The sequence below is a fragment of the Schistocerca nitens genome, chromosome 4 (assembly GCF_023898315.1).
Source record: "Schistocerca nitens isolate TAMUIC-IGC-003100 chromosome 4, iqSchNite1.1, whole genome shotgun sequence".
Classification (NCBI taxonomy): Eukaryota; Metazoa; Arthropoda; class Insecta; order Orthoptera; family Acrididae; genus Schistocerca; species Schistocerca nitens.
Window position 1 is genome coordinate 737,924,015 of NC_064617.1, and position 21,797 is coordinate 737,945,811.

The 21,797-nt window shown below is 38.2% G+C and overlaps 1 protein-coding gene across 3 annotated transcripts in view; it reads left to right on the forward strand.

The window, feature by feature from the left end:
- Window positions 1–20,118, forward strand: part of LOC126252956 (inositol hexakisphosphate kinase 2-like) — a 113,664-nt gene extending 93,546 nt beyond the window's left edge. For all 3 annotated transcript variants that reach the window (XM_049953970.1, XM_049953972.1, XM_049953969.1), the window contains exons 7-8: window positions 5,861–6,122; window positions 15,296–20,118. In XM_049953970.1, coding sequence (XP_049809927.1) covers window positions 5,861–6,122; window positions 15,296–15,484 — 451 coding nt within the window. In that variant the 3' untranslated portion in view covers window positions 15,485–20,118. The remainder of the gene's footprint in view (window positions 1–5,860; window positions 6,123–15,295) is intronic.
- Window positions 20,119–21,797: the final 1,679 nt, after the last annotated feature.

Below are 21,797 nucleotides of genomic sequence, written 5' to 3' on the forward strand. Positions count from 1 at the left end.
GGCACAAGTTTTGATGGCATAATGCTCCCAATCTATACCTGGCAAGTTGGAGTAACGCCCTATTATAATGGCATGATCAGGAAAATTACTAACAATATTCTACAAGCTCTGTCTGAAATGCTCTACAACTACAGGTCGTGACCCAGGTGGTCTATAAAAGCCACCGATCACCATTTTTACCGTTCTTTGATACTCAGTTTCACCCAGATTAATTCACATTCAGAATCCGTGATAACCTCACTAGATTTTATCGAATTTTGTACTGCCATAAACACACCACCACCATTGACGACTAACCTATCCTTACGATAAATATTCCAGTCTGAACTTTGGATTTCGTTTTCATTGACATTTGGCTTTAACCAGCTTTCTGTTCCCAGTACTATCTGTGCATTATAACCTTCAATAAGCAGTACTAATTATGGCACCTTTAGCCACTTCCTGCGTGTAATGCATGCCTGACCTATTAAGGGGAACCGTACAATTCTGCACCCAATAGGGGAGGTCAAGAAATTCGCATCTGATACCGTTGCAGAGCCGTCTGAGCATCTGGTTTAGACCTTCCACTCTGCTCCAAACCAGAGGACCGCGATCAACCCTGGGTACGATGCTACAAATAGACAGCTTAACGTGCACCCCGCATGCGTTGCTAGCTGCCTTCACCAAATCAGCCAGCTGCCGAAAGGAGCCGACCATGGCCTCAGAACCCAAGCAGCAGGTGTCATTCATGCAGACATGTGCCACTACATGCAGGCACTTGCAGCCAGTGCACTCGATAGTCACCGGCAGGGTTCCTCCACATCACAGATGAGATCTCCCGCCGAACATACCGAATTCACACTGGAATTCTTTCTCACCTTCCCTGCTGTATCCTTGAGGGGCTCCATCACCCGCCTAACATTGGAGCTCCCAATGACTAGCATACCCGCCCTCTGTACTTGTCCAGACTGGGCAGGAAAATCGACCGCTGGCCCAACTGGAGAGGCATCCCGTGCTGGTTGAGAGTTATGATCAACACTGGGAAGCATCTTGTACCTGTTGCTATGATGTAAGGAGCCAGCTGCATGGCCTGCTCCCTCTTTCACCTTCCACCCAATGACACATGAACCCACCACTGTCTGCCACCCACTCTGGAGTGAGGACGGACCGGTCAGATGTTGCGTATCGGAAGCCGAAGTGATGTCTAGGCCACCAGGGGATTCCAGAGGCACCAAAGGTGTTGCAGGTCTCCTCGCTGGTGCCGTGACGTCACAACTTCGAGCATTAGCTAGAATCTTGTCGACAGTAGCTAACGCAGCTTCCAGCTGTTTATGGACAGCAGCCAACTCTCCTTGTGTCCGCTCGCAACAAGCACAGTCCCTAGCCATATCGTACTGTGTATAAAATAGATATAAGGTCTCATATGGCTCTACTTAGTTTGAAAATATACCAAAGGAGAATAAAGAAAAACTAAAAGTTGATGTACAGATTTCTCACTGAAATCTGAGACCGCAACCTATTAAACAGAAATAAATTTATCTGCACGGAAAATCTACAATAGGAAGCCACCCTACACAAGGGTATTCACAAGACTTACGCAAAAAATAAAAACTACAATTAATTTTCTAACCACTAGTCTACACAGTAAAATACACACATACAGTTCACTTCTTTGCAGAAGCACATGAACAAGAAACAAAGAGTAAATTAATTTACAGTTTAGCACACAAGTGCTTCTGCTGTGCATCCTCTCGGCTCAGTGGCTGCCGCTACACTAAATAATTAGTAAACTGCAATATCTGTATAATATTTTTTATCTCTTTTGTCACTGCTAACCCTAAAACTCATTTGGAACTTGTTTTAATTAATTTTGTGTCAGAAATTCTGTTTTACGCTGGATTGTTTTTCACCGTTAGAGAACAGTGGAACCTACAATGTCTGCTTCATATTTCTCATATTTTCGTCATCTTAAATATATGATAAATATATCTAAACAAAGATGCTGTAACTTACCAAATGAAAGTGTTGGTATGTTTATAGAGACAATAAACACACAAACACACACAAATTTCAAGCTTTTGCAACCCAAGGTTGCTTCATCAGGAAAGAGGGAAGGAGAGGGAACGACGAAAGGATGTGGGTTTTAAGGGAGAGGGTAAGGAGTCATTCCAATCCCGGGAGCGGAAAGACTTACCTTAGGGGGAAAAAAGGACAGCACACACACACACACACACACACACACACACACACACACACAGGCAGACATATGTAAATGCAAAGAGGTTGGGCAGAGATGTCAGTCGAGGCGGAAGTACAGAGGCAATGATGTTGTTGAATGGCAGGTGAGGTACAAGTGGCGGCAACTAGAATTTAGCGGAGGTTGAGGCCTGGTGGGTAACGGGAAGAGAGAATATATTGAAGAGCAAGTTCCCATCTCCAGAGTTCTGATAGGCTGGTGTCAGTGGGAAGTATCCAGATAACCCGGACGGTGTAACACTGCGCCAAGATGTGCTGGCCGTGCACCAAGGCATGTTTAGCCACAGGGTGATCCTCATTACCAACAAACACTGTCTGCCTGTGTCCGTTCATGCAAATGGACAGTTTGTTGCTGGTCATTCCCACATAGAAGGCTTCACAGTGTAGGCATGTCAGTTGGTAAATCACGTGGGTGCTTTCACACGTGGCTCTGCCTTTGTTTTTAGATATATTTTTCCCACGTGGAATGTTTCCCTCTATTATATAAATATATGATAAGTTTGAAATATTACCATTCTTATGTTATTTTGGGCACTATCATAGACATGTGAAATTTGTTTTTTGTGTTTGTTAGTGTATTTATTGTTGTTTAATGTAATATTTAGCATAACTTTGCTTCTTGTATATACAGGGTGAGTCACCTAACATTACCGCTGGATATATTTCGTGAACCACATCAAATACTGACGAACTGATTCCACAGACCGAACGTGAGGAGAGGGGCTAGTGTAATTGTTTAATACAAACCATACAAAAATGCACGGAAGTATGTTTTTTAACACAAAACTATGTTTTTTTTAAATGGAACCACGTTAGATTTGTTAGCACATCTGAACATATAAACAAATACGTAATCAGTGCCGTTTGTTGCATTGTAAAATGTTAATTACATCCGGAGATATTGTAACCTAAAGTTGACGCTTGAAACCTCTGACGTTCAGTTGCGTGTTGTAACAAACAGCTGCAACATACATCGCGTTTCTACAGAATGATCTTCCAACGTTGCTCGAAAATGTCCCACTGGAAACGCGTCGACATATGTGGTATCAGCATGATGGTGCACCTGCACCTTCCGCAATTAACACCAGTCTGACCCTTGACAGGATGTTCGACGGGCGTTTCATAGGACGTGGAGGACGCATAAATTGGACAGCCCGTTCTCCTGATCTTACACCTCTGGACTTCTTTCTGTGGGGTACGTTAAAGGAGAATGTGTACCGTGATGTGCCTACAACCCCAGAGGATATGAAACAATGTATTGTGGCAGCCTGCGGCGACGTTACACCAAATGTACTGCGGCGTGTACGACATTCATTACGCCAGAGATTGCAATTGTGTGCAGCAAATGATGGCCACCACATTGAACATCTATTGGCCTGACATGCCGGGACACACTCTATTCCACTTCGTAATTGAAAACGGAAACCACGTGTGTACGTGTACCTCACCCCTCATGGTAATGTTCATGTGCGTCAGTGAAAAAGACCAATAAAAAGGTGTTAGCATGTGGACGTAATGTGCTGTTCCAGTCTCTTCTGTACCTAAGATCCATCACCGTTCCCTTTGGATCCCTACGTAATTCGGTGCTCTTCGATACACACGATCGAACAGCGGAGGAGTGGTACTCAAGCGTCAACTTTAGGTTACAATATCTCCGGATGTAATTAACATTTTACAATGCAACAAACGGCACTGATTGCGTATTTGTTTATATGTTCAGATGTGCTGACAAAACTAACGGGGTTCCATTTTAAAAAACGTAGGTTTGTGTAAAAAAACATACTTCCGTGCATTTTTTTATGGTGTGTATTAACCAATTACACTAGCCCCTCTCCTCACGTTCGGTCTGTGGAATCGATTCGTCAGTATTTGATGTGGTTTACGAAATACATCCAGCGGTAATGTTAGGTGACTCACCCTGTATATCACTCACCCTTCCTCAGTGGAACACAGTTTCGCATTAATTCAGTATATATTCTGTGATTGATATTTTACGTACATTTTATCTTTTACTGTGATGCAAGTTACAAACTGCCCAGTCACTTTAATATGGCTACCTCTCAGAAGCCTGAATAACCACCTTTTACAATGCAGACCACTGAGAAACATGAAGGAAGACTGTCAGTGAAGTTCTGGATGATACAAGCAGGGATGTAGAGCTAAGCCGGCACCATTGCTAGGCCAGCAGCACTAGTTTCCTTGGTTGAGGATCGGTGGTGCAAACAGCTCAGTCGAAGTGGTCCCACAGATTCTCAATTTAGTTTATAGCTGGGGAGTTTGGTGGTCAGGGGAGTACGGTAAAGTCATCCTGGTGCTCTTCGAACCATGCACATGCACTATGAGCTGTGTGACACATTGCGTTGCCTACTGGTGGATGCCATCGTGCCGAGGAAAAACAAACAGTGTGTAGGGGTTGGCATGGTCCTCAAGGATGGATGCATAGTTGTGGTGATTCGTTGTGCCTTTCAGAATGACAAGATCACCTAGGGAATGCCCTCTGGCCTACACCCTTCCATCGATTGTTGCAGGGTGTTTGCTTTCAGATGTTTCATGCTGCAGCAATTTGTCCGATGGAGCATAAAACATGATTCATCTGAAAAGGTCACCTGTTACTACTCAGTGGATTTCCAGTTGTGGTATTGGTGTGCAAATTCCAGCCTATGATGCTGATGAACAGCAGTCAGCATGGGTGCATGAACCAGTTGTCTGCTGTGGAGGCCCAAGTACAGAAACTTTCACTGAACAATTAGTGATTAGACAGTGTTAGTTGCCCCCGGGGGCTCATTTGGGCAGTCAGTTGCTCAACAGTTGCACGTCTATTCGTCTGCACACATCTCCGCAGCCGCCGTTCACCCTTGTAATCTATGGCCCATGGAGCACCACAGTTGCATGAGTGCCAGTTTTGGACAGTGCCATTTTTCCATCCATAGTATGCTTTAATCATGGCGGCATGCAAAGGGTTTACAAACTTAGGCATTTTGAAAATGCTTCCACCTGTGGTCCGAAAGCCAATGATCATGCCCTTTTGGATGTCAAGTAAATTGCTCCATTTTAGCGTTATAACAGTGACTGTACTGTTTTCCATGTCCCCCAGACATGCATTATGTACCTTCCTCCGTTATTGCTGTCTGTGGGTGGTTATTGCACATAGGCAGTGGTCACATTAATATGACTGGACCATGTATTTGAACTTTGTATGATTTGATATGTTCCATATACCTGAATGTATGGAACAGAACATAAATGAATAAATAAATATGTATCCTGGAAGTAGTTCATCCCCACGGCCAAAGACTTTATCAGAATTCTAGCAGTAGCTAGGGTATAATCACAATCAGTGGATTAATGTACAGTGAAATTGACACCACCAAAGAATGATGGGTCATCTCAGACATGAAAATGATTTAACTGAAGTAAATAATGTAATTACAGAGTAAGACTTGAGTATCTTTTATGAAATGGAATCCACTTTTTCAGTTATTAAATGTGCTTTTGTGCCTTCCTCTCATAACCTTCAATACATTTTTCATATATCACTAAATAATGCTCAGGTGACATGACGTCTCAAATATTCTTGCACAGTGGAAGTAGTGAAATGGTTTTTTTCCTGTAATTTATGTTGCAGTTCACTTTTGGTTGTATATGAGGGATGTGAGTGGGAACCAGAACCAGAACATGACAGTTACCTTGAGCTGCCCAGCAGTTGTGATGAAGTTACACAAGGCTCATCATCAGACTGTTGCAGCATGGATGCTGATATGCCCCTTTCCCTGTCGGAAGCCAGTTCTTCATCGTGTGAACCATCAGCACCTTTGCCAGTTCAGAGTTTTGGGGCAGCAGCAGCACGTGGAGCTTCATCAGGATTTGTGCCAATTTCAGAAGACACGGTAAGTCTTCTTTCATTGTGTTCTCAGTGATACTGAAAATATTATGGAGCTATTGAAATGTTTTTATAGAAGCTCATCACCACTGTCACTGTATATACAACCTGGGCCATTTAATATATGGACACTCAAACGTTATATCTGTAATGCGTTTATGACATGAATATGCTTTTACTATACAATTTTTCATTCTATCCTCTGGCTCTTGCCTTGTCTCTGTGGAAGTTTTGTTACATTAGTAGTAAAAAGATTTTTTAAAAATATGGAAGCATTTATCATTATTTTCTGTGAAGTTTGATACAATACTGAGACTCCATGCATAGAAAAGACAAAAATAAATCAGCAGATTTAGGATCTGTCAGATCTGTATAAAATATTAATATTTCATCTCTGTCGTGTTGACTTTTTATGTTAAGGTTTCAAAGTGTGTTCAAGCTCCTCTCCCTACTGTTGACATTTCAGTAATAACATCATAAATTGATAAGATTGGACTCTGCAGTAGTTTTGTTCTAATGAAGATAAAAATAAACAGCTGCTATGTTGAAATTGTACTTATTTCACACTAGTTTTCAGTGGTGTTTCTTATTATAATGTGTAGCTTACAGCATATATAAATTATTGGTTATGGCATTAGGCATTAACTTTTATTTAAAAATTGATTCAATGCATAGAACACATTTATGATTATATTGTGTACTACATAATAGTATTAAAACAATAGCATTGCTTTTATATGTGAACGTTCTTAATTTTATGACCCGTTTTCAGCTTGCAAAATGTATGAACACAGATACTGTAAATGAAATTATCACTGACATTCATGCACATTTCTCAGAACTATTTTGAAATAAATATAATTGTAACATAGCGGCTAGTGGATAATTATGTTGTTGTTGTGGTCTTCAGTCCTGAGACTGGTTTGATGCAGCTCTCCACGCTACTCTATCCTGTGCAAGCTTCTTCATCTCCCAGTACGTACTGCAGCCTACATCCCTCTGAATGTGCTTAGTGTATTCATCTCTTGGTCTCCCTCTACGATTTTTACCCTCCACGCTGTCCTCCAATACTAAATTCGTGATCCCTTGATGCCTCAGAACATGTCCTAGCAACCAATCCCTTCTTCTAGTCAAGTTGTGCCACAAACTCCTCTTCTCTCCAATCCTACTCAGTACCTCCTCATTAGTTATGTGATCTACCCATCTAATCTTCAGCATTCTTCTGTAGCACCACATTTCGAAAGCTTCTATTCTCTTCTTGTCCAAACTAGTTATCGTGTTTCACTTCCGTACATGGCTACACTCCATACAAACACTTTCAGAAACGAATTTCTGACACTTAAATCTATACTCGATGTTAACAAATTTCTCTTCTTCAGAAACGCTTTCCTTGCCATTGCCAGTCTACATTTTATATCCTCTCTACTTCGACCATCATCAGTTATTTTGCTCCCCAAATAGAAAAACTCCTTTACTACTTTAAGTGTCTCATTTTCTAATCTAATTCCCTCAGCATCACCCGACTTAATTCGACTACATTCCATTATCCTCGTTTTGCTTTTGTTGATGTTCATCTTATATCCTCCTTTCAAGACACTGTCCATTCCGTTCAACTGCTCTTCCAAGTCCTTTGCTGTCTTTGACAGAATTACAATGTCATTGGTGAACCTCAAAGTTTTTATTTCTTCTCCATGGATTTTAATACCTACTCCGAACTTTTCTTTTGTTTCCTTTACTGCTTGCTCATTATACAGATTGAAGAACATTGGGGAGAGGCTACAACCCTGTCTCACTCCCTTCCCAACCACTGCTTCCCTTTCATGTCCCTTGACTCTTATAACTGCCATCTGGTTTCTGTACAAGTTGTAAATAGCCTTTCGCTCCCTGTATTTTACCCCTGCCACCTTCAGAATTTGAAAGAGAGTATTCCAGTCAACATTGTCAAGAGCTTTCTCTAAGTCTACAAATGCTAGAAACGTAGGTTTGCCTTTTCTTAATCTAGCTTCTAAAATAAGTCGTAGGGTCAGTATTGCCTCATGTGTTCCCATATTTCTACGGAATCCAAACTGATCTTCCTCAAGGTCAGCTTCTACCAGTTTTTCCATTCGTCTGTAAAGCATTCGCGTTAGTATTTTGCAGCCGTGCCTTATTAAACTGATAGTTCGGTAATTTTCACATCTGTCAATGCCTGCTTTCTTTGGGATTGGAATTATTATATTCTTCTTGAAGTCTGAGGGTATTTCGCCTGTCTCATACATTTTGCTCACCAAATGGTAAAGTTTTGTCAGGACTGGCTCTCCCGAGGCTGTTAGTAGTTCTGATGGAATGTTGTCTACTCCCGGGGCCTTGTTTTGACTTAGGTCTTTCAGTGCTCTATCAAACTCTTCACGCAGTATCATATCGCCCATTTCATCTTCATCTACATCCTCTTCCATTTCTTTAACATTGCCCTCAAGTACATTGCCCTTCTTTGCTTAGAACTGGGTTCCCATCTGAGCTCTTGATATTCATACAAGTCGTTCTCTTTTCTCCAAAGGTCTCTTTAATTTTTCTGTAGGCAGTATCTATCTTACCCCTCGTGAGATAAGCCTCTACATCCTTACATTTGTCCTCTAGCCATGCCTGCTTAGCCATTTTGCACTTTCTGTCGATCTCATTTTTGAGACGTTTGTATTCCTTTTTGCCTGCTTCATTTACTGCATTTTTATATTTTCTACTTTCGTCAATTAAATTCAATATTTCTTCTGTCACCCAAGGATTTCTACTACCCCTCGTCTTTTTACCTACTTGATCCTCTGCTGCCTTCACTACTTCATTCCTCAAAGCTACCCATTCTTCTTCTACTGTATTTCTTACCCCCATTCTTGTCAATTGTTCCCTTATGCTGTCCCTGAAACTCTGTACAACCGCTGGTTTAGTCAGTTTATCCAGTTCCCATCTCCTTAAATTCCCACCTTTTTGCAGTTTCTTCAGTTTAAATTTACAGTTCATAACCAATAGATTGTGGTCAGAGTCCACATCTGCCCCTGGAAATGTCTTACAATTTAAAACCTGGTTCCTAAATCTCTGTCTTACCATTATATAATCTATCTGATACCTTTTAGTATCTCCAGGATTCTTCCATGTATACAACCTTCTCTTATGATTCTTGAACCAAGTGTTAGCTATGATTAAGTTGTGCTCTGTGCAAAATTCCACCAGGCGGCTTCCTCTTTCATTTCTTACCCCCAATCCATATTCCCTACTACGTTTCTAGCGGTTCTAGGCGCTCGGTCCGGAACTGCGTGACTGCTACGGTCGCAGGTTCGAATCCTGCCTCGGGCATGGATGTGTGTGATGTCCTTAGGTTAGTTAGGTTTAAGTAGTTCTAAGTTCTAGGGGACTGATGACCACAGATGTTAAGTCCCATAGTGCTCAGAGCCATTTGAACCTACTATGTTTCCTTCTCTCCCTTTTCCTACTACCGAATTCCAGTCACCCATGACTATTAAATTTTCATCTCCCTTCACTATCTGAATAATTTCTTTTATTTCATCATACATTTCTTCAATTTCTTCATCATCTCCAGAGCTAGTTGGCATATAGACTTGTACTACTGTCGTAGGCATGTGCTTCGTGTCTATCTTGGCCACAACAATGCGTTCGCTGTGCTGTTTGTTGTAGCTTACCTGCATTCCTGTTGTTTTATTCATTATTAAACCTACTCCTGCATTACCCCTATTTGATTTTGTATTTATAACCCTGTATTCACCTGACCAAAAGTCGTGTTCCTCCTGCCACCGAACTTCACTAATTCCTACTATATCCAACTTTAACCTATCCATTTCCCTTTTTAAATTTTCTAACCTACCTGCCCGATTAAGGGATCTGACATTCCACGCTCCGATCCGTAGAACGCCAGTTTTCTTTCTCCTGATAACGACGTCCTCCTGAGTAGTCCCAGCCCGGAGATCCGAATGGGGGACTATTTTACCTCTGGAATATTTTACCCAAGAGTACGCCATCATCATTTATCCATACAGTAAAGCTGCATGCCCTTGGGAAAAATTACGGCCGTAGTTTCCCCTTGCTTTCAGCCGTTCGCAGTACCAGCACAGCAAGGCCATTTTGGTTAGTGTTACAAGGCCAGATCAGTCAATCATCCAGACTGTTGCCCCTGCAACTACTGAAAAGGCTGCTGCCCCTCTTCAGGAACCATACGTTTGTCTGGCCTCTCAACAGATACCCCTCCGTTGTGGTTGCACCTACGGTACGGCTATCTGTATCGCTGAGGTACGCAAGCCTCCCCACCAACGGCAAGGTCTATGGTTCATGGGGGGAGTGGATAATTATTTACATCCTGAACTCTACATTGCGCACTTTTCAAAATATCATCAGTAGCATGTGGCTATCTTTGATTGTTGAATCTTACTTTTTTTGGTCTTGAAATATCTTCAGAAACTAAGCAGTCAGTCTACTTTTAAACAAGAAGTAATTTTCTGTAATCAGCATTTCATCATGTGTATATAACCAAAATTAAGATTAGATAGTAAGAGATGTTTTTTTAAATATGGCTAACCAAGATCCATATTCCTCCAATCAAATTGGAACTTCCCACACAAAAAAATTTGGTGCCCTGAGCTGAGACATGAAATAACACCTTATGGCTGTTCAGTACAGTTCCAGCTGTGGAAATAAGTTATGTGCTCTGTGGGAGTTAGTAGTCATGTATCTTACATAGGCCTCTTCAAGGTGCTAGCAATATATACACTCAAATTGTGAATGAAAGTATTAAAACGATGACAAAGAACAGAATTTTATGATTTACGAGTATATCTGACATGAGGATGTAGAGGCTTGTCTCACTAGGGGTAAGATAGATACTGCCTACAGGAAAATTAAAGAGACCTTTGGAGAGAAGAGAACCACTTGTATGAATATCAAGAGCTCAGATGGCAACCCAGTTCTAAGCAAAGAAGGGAAGGCAGAAAGGTGGAAGGAGTATATAGAGGGTTTATACAAGGGTGATGTACTTGAGGACAATATTATGGAAATGGAAGAGGATGTAGATGAAGATGAAATGGGAGATAAGATACTGCGTGAAGAGTTTGACAGAGCACTGAAAGACCTGAGTCGGAACAAGGCCCCGGGAGTAGACAACATTCCATTAGAACTACTGATGGCCTTGGGAGAGCCGGTCATGACAAAACTCTACCATCTGGTGAGCAAGATGTATGAGACAGGCGAAATACCCACAGACTTCAAGAAGAATATAATAATTCCAATCCCAAAGAAAGCAGGTGTTGACAGATGTGAAAATTACCGAACTATCAGTTTAATAAGTCACAGCTGTAAAATACTAACGCGAATTCTTTACAGACGAATGGAAAAACTGGTAGAAGCGGACCTCGGGGAAGATCAGTTTGGATTCCGTAGAAATGTTGGAACACGTGAGGCAATACTAACCTTAAGACTTATCTTAGAAGAAAGATTAAGAAAAGGCAAACCTACATTTGTAGCATTTGTAGACTTAGAGAAAGCATTTGACAACGTTAACTGGAATACTCTCTTTCAAATTCTGAAGGTGGTGGGGGTAAAATACAAGGAGCGAAAGGCTATTTACAATTTGTACAGAAACCAGATGGCAGTTATAAGAGTCGAGGGGCATGAAAGGGAAGCAGTGGTTGGGAAAGGAGTGAGACAGGGTTGTAGCCTCTCCCCGATGTTATTCAATCTGTATATTGAGCAAGCATTAAAGGAAATAAAAGAAAAATTCAGAGTAGGTATTAAAATCCATAGAGAACAAATAAAAACTTTGAGGTTCGCCGATGACATTGTAATTCTGTCAGAGACAGCAAAGGACTTGGAAGAGCAGTTGAACGGAATGGACAGTGTCTTGAAAGGAGGATATAAGATGAACATCAACAAAAGCAAAACGAGGATAATGGAATGTAGTCAAATTAAATCGGGTGATGCTGAGGGGATTAGATTAGGAAATGAGACACTTAAAGTAGTAAAGGAGTTGTGCTATTTAGGGAGTAAAATAACTGATGATGGTCGAAGTAGAGAGGATATAAAATGTAGACTGGCAATGGCAAGGAAATCGTTTCTGAAGAAGAGAAATTTGTTAACATCTAGTATAGATTTAAGTGTCAGGAAGTCGTTTCTGAAAGTATTTGTATGGAGTGTAGCCATGTATGGAAGTGAAACATGGACGATAACCAGTTTGGACAAGAAGAGAATAGAAGCTTTCGAAATGTGGTGCTACAGAAGAATGCTGAAGATAAGGTGGGTAGATCACGTAACTAATGAGGAGGTATTGAATAGGATTGGGGAGAAGAGAAGTTTGTGGCACAACTTGACTAGAAGAAGGGATCGGTTTGTAGGACATGTTTTGAGGCATCAAGGGATCATAAATTTAGCATTGGAGGGCAGCGTGGAGGGTAAAAATCGTAGAGGGAGACCAAGAGATCAATACACTAAGCAGATTCAGAAGGATGTAGGTTGCAGTAGGTACTGGGAGATGAAGAAGCTTGCACAGGATAGAGTAGCATGGAGAGCTGCATCAAACTAGTCTCAGGACTGAAGACCACAACAACAACAACAACAACAACATCTGACATGAGGGCAACTTAATTCACCTAGGAATCAATATTTAAGTTATGGGCGGTGAATAGTGGACTTTGTCCACCCCTTAATCCAGTTTCTAGAACAAAATACACAACAGAATTTGGGGGTAGTGAAGCTCAGGTTTCATGTGAAAAACCTCATATGCATGGCCCGTAAACTGTGACTGAATCACATGTGTGAACAACAACAACAACATCTGACATGAGGGCAACTTAATTCACCTAGGAATCAATATTTAAGTTATGGGCGGTGAATAGTGGACTTTGTCCACCCCTTAATCCAGTTTCTAGAACAAAATACACAACAGAATTTGGGGGTAGTGAAGCTCAGGTTTCATGTGAAAAACCTCATATGCATGGCCCGTAAACTGTGACTGAATCACATGTGTGAACAAAGTATTTTGTTTGTTGTAAGAGCTATCTCCTAAAGAACATTTCTGCTCCTTTAGATAGCAAATTTAATATGATGAAGCTGGCAAAATATAGTGGCAACACTGTTCAAATGACAGATCATTTTCCATGTTGACTGTACCTCTGCATGTAAGCTTGTTATTGGAACTAATATGAGGACTAGCTAGAATAGATTACAATTTTCCAACGGGTAATAGTCCATGATTTGTGTGTATTAAATGGCTCTCTCCTCCCCCTTTTCATTTAATTAGTTCACCATTCATTTGGCAACTGCTGTATCTTATGAGAATTCTACAGCTCTAGTTACTTTCTCAGTTTTTTGGAAAAAAATCAAAAACCTTACAAAAGTGATTATATTCCAAAGCCAAAGCAAAGGGTGTTTATAGTGGTTTATTTTAGAAGTAAAAAGTCTTGCATTGGTGGTTTGTGAAAGCTATATAGAAGGAGCTTGTGACAAGTATAAAGTAGCACAAGAAGCAATAAAACAAGATACTTCTTCTAACCAGAGATTATTCCTGGTCCAGGAAACTGAATGACTACTCTGTCATTTCATTCTGAGAACTTGGAGACAATATTAAGCCAGGACACACTTGCAAAAGCTCTGCTCTGTGCCCAGTTGTCAGTAGAAGCTATAATTCAGTGGTATATTATCACACTCAGTGACACTAAATGAACTGTTTTCTGTCTGCCTCTGAATGTTCATTTACCTTATTAAAAGAACATTTAATTTTTCGGTCACTGTTTCATTTTTAAAAATGCTGTATTGAAAAACTTACCAGTTTGTTGTGTCAATACTCAGAATATTTAAATCAGTTAAATATATTTGATTAATTTAGTACATTGAAAAATCTTCTATGTAACTGTCAGTTTGGATTTTGATGAGGTAAAAATATCGTGTCAGTTGTGGAAATCATTGATTAAACAGTAACAGATTTTGAGCATAAGAGGATGATATAACTTTTTTTATGTGATCTAAGCAAAGCATTTGACTGCATTCCCTTTGACAAATCTCTAATGTGTCTGGAGTTTTATTTTATAAGTAAATCAACATTCGGATTTTTTCCCCCTCTTATATGAATAACAGAAACTTCTCTGCTAGTAACAGGCATTCTAAGTAGAAATTAGTACTGGCATTTCACAGGGCTCTGTCAGTGGCTCCTTTTTCTTTGTGGCCATCATCAACCTGTCCCATTGTGTATCAGTCTGTCATCTATTATGCTTGCGGTATAACTTCACTTAATGTCATCACAACATCTCAGTACTTGATAATGAATACTGAAATCAGTTGACTCTGCATGGTCTTGGTCTGCAGTCAATTACACTCCATTGTATACCAGACTGCTTCTATTAGATTCCTTTGAAGATATAGAAATTAAACTTGTCAGACCTACAGAACATCATATTGACTCAAAACGTAATTGGGAGGAATATGATAACCAGGATTCTGAAAAGACCTCTTTGAGGTCTCATATCTGATGTGGAGAGTGATAAGTATGGTTAGTAAAATTTAAAAAACTAAATAAAATAATAAAATAAAATTTTTTAACATATAAGGCAAGTTCTATGGAACACTGCCATCCTTTTACCTGACTCAGAATACTAACAGATCTGAATGCGTATATTTAAGTGTGTGTTCTCGATTTCAAAAGCAACATCACAGAATTCACTAAGCAGAGTTTGACACCCCAAGGCAAAGGCTGTCAAGATTGAAATATTATTCACAGAACGGCTTCTCCTTATTGAACTGAATTGAAAATACTCTGTAATTCGTTGGTGGTTTGCCTTCGCAAAAAGACGAGAAATAATCTTAACATGTACTTTCCTTTTCCTTGTAAGTTGAACTGCCACCAATATATTGTTATTCAGCAAGTACGCAATTGGGGAACTAACGTCCAATCATCTAGACAGTGGCCAGTCCTTAATGTTACAATGAGCAGAAGATGAAAAAGGGACATTATAACTACGAACTAAGATTAGATGGTAGCTAAATAATATTCCTTGTAAAATGTTATTAATAATATTAATAATCTCACCAAAGTAAAAATAATTACCTTCCGTTTTTGATAGAATTCACAGAATAAAGAAAGAGAGATTTGTTTTATGTATTCATCAGTGTAATGATCAGTATTTCATTTATAAATACTTGTACTTCTTCTTACAGGTGTTTCCTGATGAGAGTGGTGCACACATGCAACAGAACTCAAAAGTCGATGTCCGTGTAATTGACTTTGCACACACAACTTTTGGTCGAAGACAAGGCTCAACAGTTCATCAGGGACCAGATTGTGGTTTCTTGACTGGCTTGGATAGCCTGCGCCGTCTCTTGTTGGAAATCCTAGCTGAAGGCTAAACCATTGATGTAAAAGAATTAAGTTCACACAGATCTGGATATACACCGTATAACAATAAAAAATTGGGTAGTCTGCTTCCCTCCCTGAATTTGTTTTTGCATATACTTCTGAGTAACATGAAAAGTGCATCAAAGTTTCATTGTGATTAATCATAATTCTGCTCTTTGAAATCAGCTTGATTGGCACTAATATCCAGCTCAAACAAGATTACATGAATCATTTTTGTTTATTCAGAGCAAAATTCCGTATGCTTCTATTTCAAAATATTGACTCTGTTAAGTTTCAGTTCCTTTCTGTGTTACAGTTTCATTAACTGAGCACTTTCAATAAGATGTTGAAAGAGCCCAGAAGTTTTTGCATCAAAATGATGAATTACACAAAGGCATTCTTAGCCGTTGTGAAGACTGCACTTCAAGTACTGTCATATAAAAATTAATGCAATAAAATGTAGGTTGTGTTTGTAATTTTTCATGCATTGTGTGGTGAATGACTTTTAATGTCCAGTGTCAGTGAAATCAACTTAGGATTGCCTTTTAACTACAGCTAAAACTGTATTGTGTTGTTTATCTGATTTACAGTAGTGTCACTTTCTGTTCATTTGAATCTCATTTTAAATTTGTACTTTACCTCATGCAGTTATTTGTTGTTTCGCTGCAGTTATATGTTGTTTTGGCTGTTGTCTGAACTTATCATAAAAACATTCCTTTTATAGAATGGTGGACACATTGGTGAAGTTTAAAGTGTTTGACAATTTCAGGGAACACATCCAGAATGAACTTTGTGTTCAGTACTGAGATTGTAGTGAAGGAAGTTTGGCAGCATTTTAGCAATCAAGTGGTTGCAGGATTGAAAGTGCTTGCAGTGGCTTCTCTTCAGTGTTTATTCAAGTTTATCATTAGCACAAGTGATCTTGTCAAGTATGAAATGGAGCAGCATGAGATATACTGCCAAGAAATTTTAAATTTCATCTGAAACTGTTTCTTTAACTGGACTACATGTGACTTTGAAGAGTAGCCGTTCCTTCTTCTTCTCCCCCCCCTCCCCCCCCCCCTCCTTAATTTTAGCTCGACACAGAGTGCTTTCGTGATGAAACAATTTCTGTGTGTTTTGTGTGCTACGGAAAGTACTCTTCCTTCTCTGATAAGAAAAACTGAGAAATCTGAAGAGAAATGAGAGCGTCTGTGTCTTCCATTACACTAATTGAGTAGGTATAAGGACTTCCTGTGTCTTGTACAAATGCTATACGAATATTAATTTTGAGGTTTTGACATTTTCACAAATAAATGATCATGTTCATTTCTCATCGTGGTAGGAATGTTATTTTGTTTAAGTTTCTTATAGTCTATTAGTAACAGGTTAAACTCATTTTATGCTTTATACTGAGGTACTTAACATGACAAAAGAAAGAAAATTTTATTACATTGTGCAGGTAAATTGCTTCAAATAGTAAACATTTATTCAGATAAGAAAGACATCACATAAAATGGGCTCAAAACAGCACATCCAAAACGTTATTGGAAATATCATTGGGCATATTATTACATGTCCTACAGAATATAGTCCTTGGCAAAACTGTGTAGCCTACTTTTCTGTAGTATGAAAAAAGTTTCTTTTGTTCATGTATCAGGGCAGTAGGGAGAAATTACCATTGACTTCAGTACAGTATTTGTGGTTCATGCCTTTTGGTGTAATAATGATATAAAAAGATATAGTATAGATGCAGTTTTCATCCTGTACTTGTTTACAAAATAAAAAACATTAAATATATCACAGTTATCTCTTACAAGGTATGCCATTGTGACATGTATATAGTTTATTAGCATTAGCATTGGGTTGACATCAGACAAGACTCTGCAAATGGCATGCCTAAGAGCTTCATAACTGTTATGACCACAGACTGCTCCCGTAAATTCATACTTCAGGAATTTTCTATGGATATTTCTCTCTTCTGTGTCCTGTTAGATCAAGGTAGACATTCCTTTTAGTGTGCTGTTTTTGTGCTTAGAACACGAGAGCATATAAAGAGTAGATTTAGCTGATTAGAAGCTGTACATAATACTATCAGTTAAAGAGCAACCACTTAAAAAAGTCAAGGTGTTGTCTCTCAGATGTGAATTATTGATGTTTATTTATGATTAGGGATATTTTATGTATCAAAAACAAAATGTTGTGATTATAATTGAAAACAAACAAATTAATAATTGCTGGCTATATGTGCTAAGTAATTTAATGTTTACTATTTCACCTTCCTTTACTTTTCCCCCTTTGTGACATCGGAAATGTCCAGTCTGCTTTTGTTACTGTCAGCCAGTCAATTTTAAGTTCCTGTCTTGCAGTTTCTTGCCCTATTATCACGTCTAATGTACAAATCATTGTTATTGTGCTTGAATTAATTTCTTTAACACTAAATCAGGAATTGACATTTGGGTGTTATTGAATGTTATACACAAATAAGATAAACTAGACTGTAGCACTGGAAATTTCTACTGAACTTTTATTTGTCTTGTATTCTAAAAAGATGTATGTGCTAAATTTTACTTAAGTTCAGGAATTGTTCCTAGTTATGTGTGTTGGAAGTATACTATATGTGTAATGTTTCTTAATAACACTTAGTGTTTTGAACATCTCTTTTGTGATCTGAGAACACTTCCTTCATGAATTTGCATTTATTGTTTGTAGTTATGATTTTGAAATTCTAAAGAGGTTGTATAGATTGGTTACTAGATTATGTATATACAAATAGTTAACCAGCTGGATCTGGAACCGCTATGTTTTCAGAAGGAGCCTTGTTGTGAATTATTATTTTTTTTAAATCTCGACACATTTTTGTGTACTGTATTTACTAAGTACCTTGTGGTGCTTAAAATTGTAATGATCCTTATACTTGTTTCACTTTAATCTGACATACTTGATTCCCATATTGGGACCACATTTGATTGTAAAACTGTTTGTGTGCTCATCGCTGAAATAATGATAATATTAAATAATGTCTTTGTGATACATGTACTGCATTTTGTAACTGTCTGTCGTCTACAAATATTTGTTTTATACCTCTTCCCCATTGTTCCTACAGTAACTCTGTCTCAGTGAATAAGATAAATTATGCTGCATTAGCAATGGCTTTAAGAGACTTTAAGTTTCTCACAGAAGTACTGACTAGTGGTAGTATACACATCTTTTTCATTATTGTACTATTATAAAATCTTATCCTTTATAATGCTGTATATATGATGTAATGGGCATTAACCAGTGATAATGCATTGGTCATGCTGTGAGAAATGTTTGCTGACTGTAACCTGTTTATGGGCACCATTCGTTGTAAAAACAGGATAAAAGAAAGAGCCACAGCTTGTTCCCATTTCCCACCTATGAAACAGAAGTCACTAATCATTTTCTTCCTCTGCAACAGAGTATAGACAGAGAGATATAATGTTAATCAATTTCTCAAATGACTAGTGTTTACCTTCAAAATTGCGTTACCACACTAAATTTTTAATGCTGCTGTTATCAGAACATGAATTCTTAATATGTTTTTAGAAACAGGATATTAAATTTGTCTGTGTTAGCATTCTATAAAAAAAAACTTGATTAGTGGTAGTTAAGTAATTTAGTATCCCATATTGGTTTGTTTTCTCTCTTTTAAAACTTTTGATATATTTTGGAGGAAAAAGCTGCACGTTATCCAATCTTCTGAACCAGAGGAATTTGAGGAAATATATCTAGTGCTGTGATATTTTACTGCTACATCAAATAGTGATAAACAACTGAGCACATTTGTAATGGTCACTGTCATGATTTTTACCCTGGACAATAATGTGCACTTTTTTATTTTTAAATTTGCTGATTGTTAGAGTAAATTAACTGTAATAGTTGAGTTAAATTTTTTTCAAGACCAAATAATACAAAAGTGTTAGTTGCAGATTCAAACAAATTTGATGTGATAGCTGTTTTTCTTCAAGGAACAGATAACAAATCATGTTGATGTCCCAGAAACATGAACATTGTTATGAAGATCGTTATTTTTCTTTGTCCAGATATGATTTTTGAAACTTTTAATATATGATTTCAATCATTTATTGTTACATGTGTACACATTATACATGCTTCTGATGCACTGCTTGTCTGATCTATAATTCTAGAATTTAGCTAATTAAGTCATTACATTCTCAAATTGAAACATGAAAGAATATGACCACTATTGCAGGCCACTGTCCAATATAATGGACATTATTCTAAAATAAAGCATTATATAAAAAATTGTGAGCCCAAAAACGTGTGTTACAGTTTCAAACTATGTGACAGTTGTTATGGTATAATATAATAAGCCTACATAAAGTTTCTTTTTCAAAGACTCAAATCTGGAGCAGTGGCTGTTTCTTTTTCTTCTTCTTTTTATCTGTGCCCAAACTGTATTTGTGGTCACATATCTTGCCGCCCAATTGCAGTTCTTTGCATTTAATCACTTTGTTCATGTTGTGCAATGCAAAGAGGATTGACTGCATTTGGAAGGCCTGTGTGCTTGTACCTGCCTACTTTAAGGTAAATTATTGTACATATAATTTAATTTGTGTATTACAGTCTTGTGTCTGTCCAGTGGAATGAATTAAAAGCAATACAATATTTTTCAAAGGTTTCTGATTGTCTTACAAAAGTTAATAAATGAAAACAAAACTACCTCTTAACCTTTTTTAACTACTGGTGGAGTGACGTTAGTAAAGGCTTGCATATGAAGAGAAGGGCAGATAGGTTGACATTTGAAGCAATGGAATGGTGGAAGGAAGAGTATGTGTAATAACATAACAACTTAAAGAGCTTACATATTACCGTATAGGGGTATTGCATTCAGTCTGTAAAAGCTTAAATTCTGCTATACATTATTCAGTCAGACCAAGAAGACAGCCGGCCATGGTGGCCGAGCGGTTCTAAGTGCTTCAGTTTGGAACCGCGCGACCACTACGGTCGCAGGTTCGAATCCTGCCTCGGGCATGGATGTGTGTGATGTCTTTAGGTTAGTTAGGATAAAGTAGTTCTAAGTTCTAGGGGACTTATGGCCTCAGATGTTAAGTCCCATAGTGCTCAGAGCCATTTTGAACCAAGAAGACAGTTTATAAAAAGCATATCTTTCACACCCAGGGTTTTGAACCACATATAGTGACATGGATGCCTGTTTTAATGAAAACTGTCATCATGCACATTCATCTTTATCATTGAATTTGATGGGTACGTTAATAGGTCAGGAAATTTAAAGCTTCAAAATCCAAACTTGGATAAATAAGCCCATTTTTTTTACTTTCAAAATTCACTTGCATTTTTTATTGTTTTATTTTTATGACAATGCACTTTACCCACATTTATCCAGTGAAGCAGATTTTCTCCATGACATAAAATTAAGGAAGCTCTGAAACCTCTTGTTCGTTTTTCTTTTTTTGTGGTTGCATAAAATATTCATAGCACTCAAAATATTCTTAAGACAGATTTCTTTAGACATAGGAACTGGTGGAAATTACAGGATGGCAGACGAGAGAAAGATGTGGGTATTTCAACACTATGCACATCACATTTTACCTCTTCAATTTTCCCATTACCAAAGCTAAAACAGGTGCATCATCTTTCTGAAACTCATTTTGCAATCCACACCTGTTCTTATATGTTTTTATCATACACTTGTTTCAAAAGACTTGCTTTGTAATAGTAATTCTTAATACTATATACAAGGTATTCATTGACCAAAATCCTTTGTATGAATGAAATAAACTTCATGCACATCTTGTCTTTACAAAGAATTTGACACATAAAAATCAAATGGATTCATTGTAAAATGGTCTAATCATTGCTAACAAATCTAATTTTGTATTAGATTTTGGTCTACATTCAACACATGTAATACCCATCTTGTGCAAATCTTTCGTGTTGTTAATTCTTTATGTACAATTGAAATGTATTAGGTTGGCTTGGACTGCATGGTGGTTTGTTATACTTCACCTCATGCACCAAACTCGTAAATAGATTGCCAACTGAACATTCCTTTTACATACAACGGACGATGCTTACTGGATGTTGGTCACCATTAAGTATTATTAATCAGGGTCCAGATCTCATTCGCATTCACTCCACCACATAAATAAGATGTGATGTGCAAATCACTTTCTTATATTATCTTCAAAATTACACCTCAATACATGATAAATGAGGACAGCTACCAACTTGTATACTGCCTCTCTGTACTATGTACATAAGATCTGATATTCAACATGATAATAAACTATTATGATACATTTATTATCTTTGACATTTAGCTTCCTTAGATTTCAT